Consider the following 1,996-nt stretch of genomic DNA (forward strand, 5'->3'; position numbering starts at 1 on the left):
TGTTGGGACTAGATGATCTGTAAGGTCTAGTCCAACCCCTAAAATCCTATTATTCTATGATTCTATGAAATTCTTACTGGGAGGGAAGTAAAGATGACCAAGCCAGACTTCAGAAGTGGTGCCCAGTGACAGGACAAGAGGCAACAGACACAAACTGAAATACAGGAAATTCTGTGTGTTCTCACTTCAGTTATCCTGTGAATGACTAGAAATCATTCTGGGATGGGAAACCTCTTGCAGTCACATGCTCATACATGAGTGAAGTGATACTAGTTATTGCAGAGGAGAGCAGTAACTTGCCATATTAACATTACACTACACTTGAAGTATTCGTTCCAAATTTACCTCTTCCTTTCTTTCCTATCCAGACCTGCAACTTTCATATAGCAGCACTTTTTTATGGCAGAGAAGTTACTGAAAGTGTATTTCACGCATTAACAATTCACAAAAAATACTCATAATGAAACGTCACTCTTAAAAAGAGCCTCCACCCACATACTACAAATACTTCTATTCGCACAGTTCTTAGTATTATTGTGGTTTAAAAGGCAGGAAGTGTGAACTTTTCAAATGAGCAGGATTTCAGCAATAATCTGCACGTTTTGGTACCTTGTGCAGAGTTTAACACTTACTCTGTAATCGTATGTAGAGTCTGGGTTCTCCTCACAAGCAATGACCTCGGGTGCCATCCAATACGGTGTGCCAATGAATGTGTTTCTTCTCCCAATAGTCCTGTCCAGCTGAGCACTTACACCAAAATCCACTGAGAAACCAGGCAGAGGTACAGAAATTAGTAAAGAGTTGTATCCACATGGCAAAGGGTGTGCTTGGTTATTTTCATACTATTTAGAATACCAAACCTTTGGGCTACAGTGCATATGAAATCTAAGTTCTTCCAGTTCATCTTGTAAAATAGTTGAAATTTAATTGCCTTTTTTTTCTTCTTTTTGACAGAAGGGTCAAATAAACAGCATGCTAAGTCTGCCAGACAAGTTACAGCAACATGAATTCCTCTAGGAAGACATTATGGAATAATTTATGCTTAATTTAAGTGCTACATTGAGTAGCACCCAAGCTCTTTGACTAGTGGCTGAAACAAAAAGTAGTATGTACAGACAAGGCAAATTTGGATGTCCCAATATGTTCACTTGTGAAAGGTGGAAAAAACCATCATATCACTTAATTCTGAGGTGTCTGGAATAACTCCTTCCCTACATTCATACAGTATCTCAGAATAAGCTGGAGAGTCTACAACTTTTTTCTGATCTTAGACTCATTATAGCAACAGAATCATGTGGTGCTCTTAGTGTTGAAAAGGCTGTTACTTTCATCAGGACTGTACAGCAAAATGGTTTTGTTCAAATATGAAAAGGGTCCATGCAACCAATAATTATGTAATTGCATTTTTCTCTGAGCAAACCCCTCAGATACATTAATTAGATCCACTGGGCATAGCACTGGAGTGCTTTTTACAAAGACAAAGTAACAGGGATAGGAAAGGACTGGAAGGAGACAGCCCAATGGTTACCATCAAGGAGCAGATATTCTCATTGATGTTGCCTTATTGCAGATAATCTGCAAACCACAATCATTTGTACTACTATAATTCAATGTGCCTGCTTAGCAAACTTTCTCCAAGAATAAGGTGAACCTGACCTTTGAGATTGTTGTGCACTCTGATCTTCTCATGGGAAGTGCACACTCTTAAACTGCAGTGGAATGGAATTGGATTGAGGACCTCGTGGCTTTCTAGCTTCTTTGCTTTAGTGTTGGAGAATGGCTAAGAGACCAGGGATATAATCCTGGGGAAGGCCAAAAAGAGCTAGGCCTCAGTCCCCTGGGAATGTACAGACACAGTCCTGGGAACACACCTGGGAATGCAGTGTACAGCAAGGCTCTGGAGATCGTAACTTACATATAGATAGGGAGTAACTCAGCTGGGCAGAAGGCAGATGGCAGGGGTAACTCATCCTTGAGGGTGAAACAAACAGGTTCA

At 40.2% G+C, this 1,996-nt stretch overlaps 1 protein-coding gene across 1 annotated transcript in view; it reads right to left on the reverse strand.

Annotated features, from left to right (window-relative positions):
- Positions 1-632: 632 nt before the first annotated feature.
- Positions 633-1,996, reverse strand: part of LOC103800182 (mitogen-activated protein kinase kinase kinase kinase 4-like) — a gene marked incomplete at its 3' end in the record, with an annotated part of 43,416 nt that continues 42,052 nt past the window's right edge. Inside the window, exon 7 of the mRNA XM_009072551.1 lies at positions 633-763. Within this exon, the coding sequence (XP_009070799.1) occupies positions 633-763 (131 nt within the window). The remainder of the gene's footprint in view (positions 764-1,996) is intronic.

Source organism: Acanthisitta chloris, unplaced genomic scaffold, assembly GCF_000695815.1.
Source record: "Acanthisitta chloris isolate BGI_N310 unplaced genomic scaffold, ASM69581v1 scaffold7264, whole genome shotgun sequence".
Lineage (NCBI taxonomy): Eukaryota > Metazoa > Chordata > Aves > Passeriformes > Acanthisittidae > Acanthisitta > Acanthisitta chloris.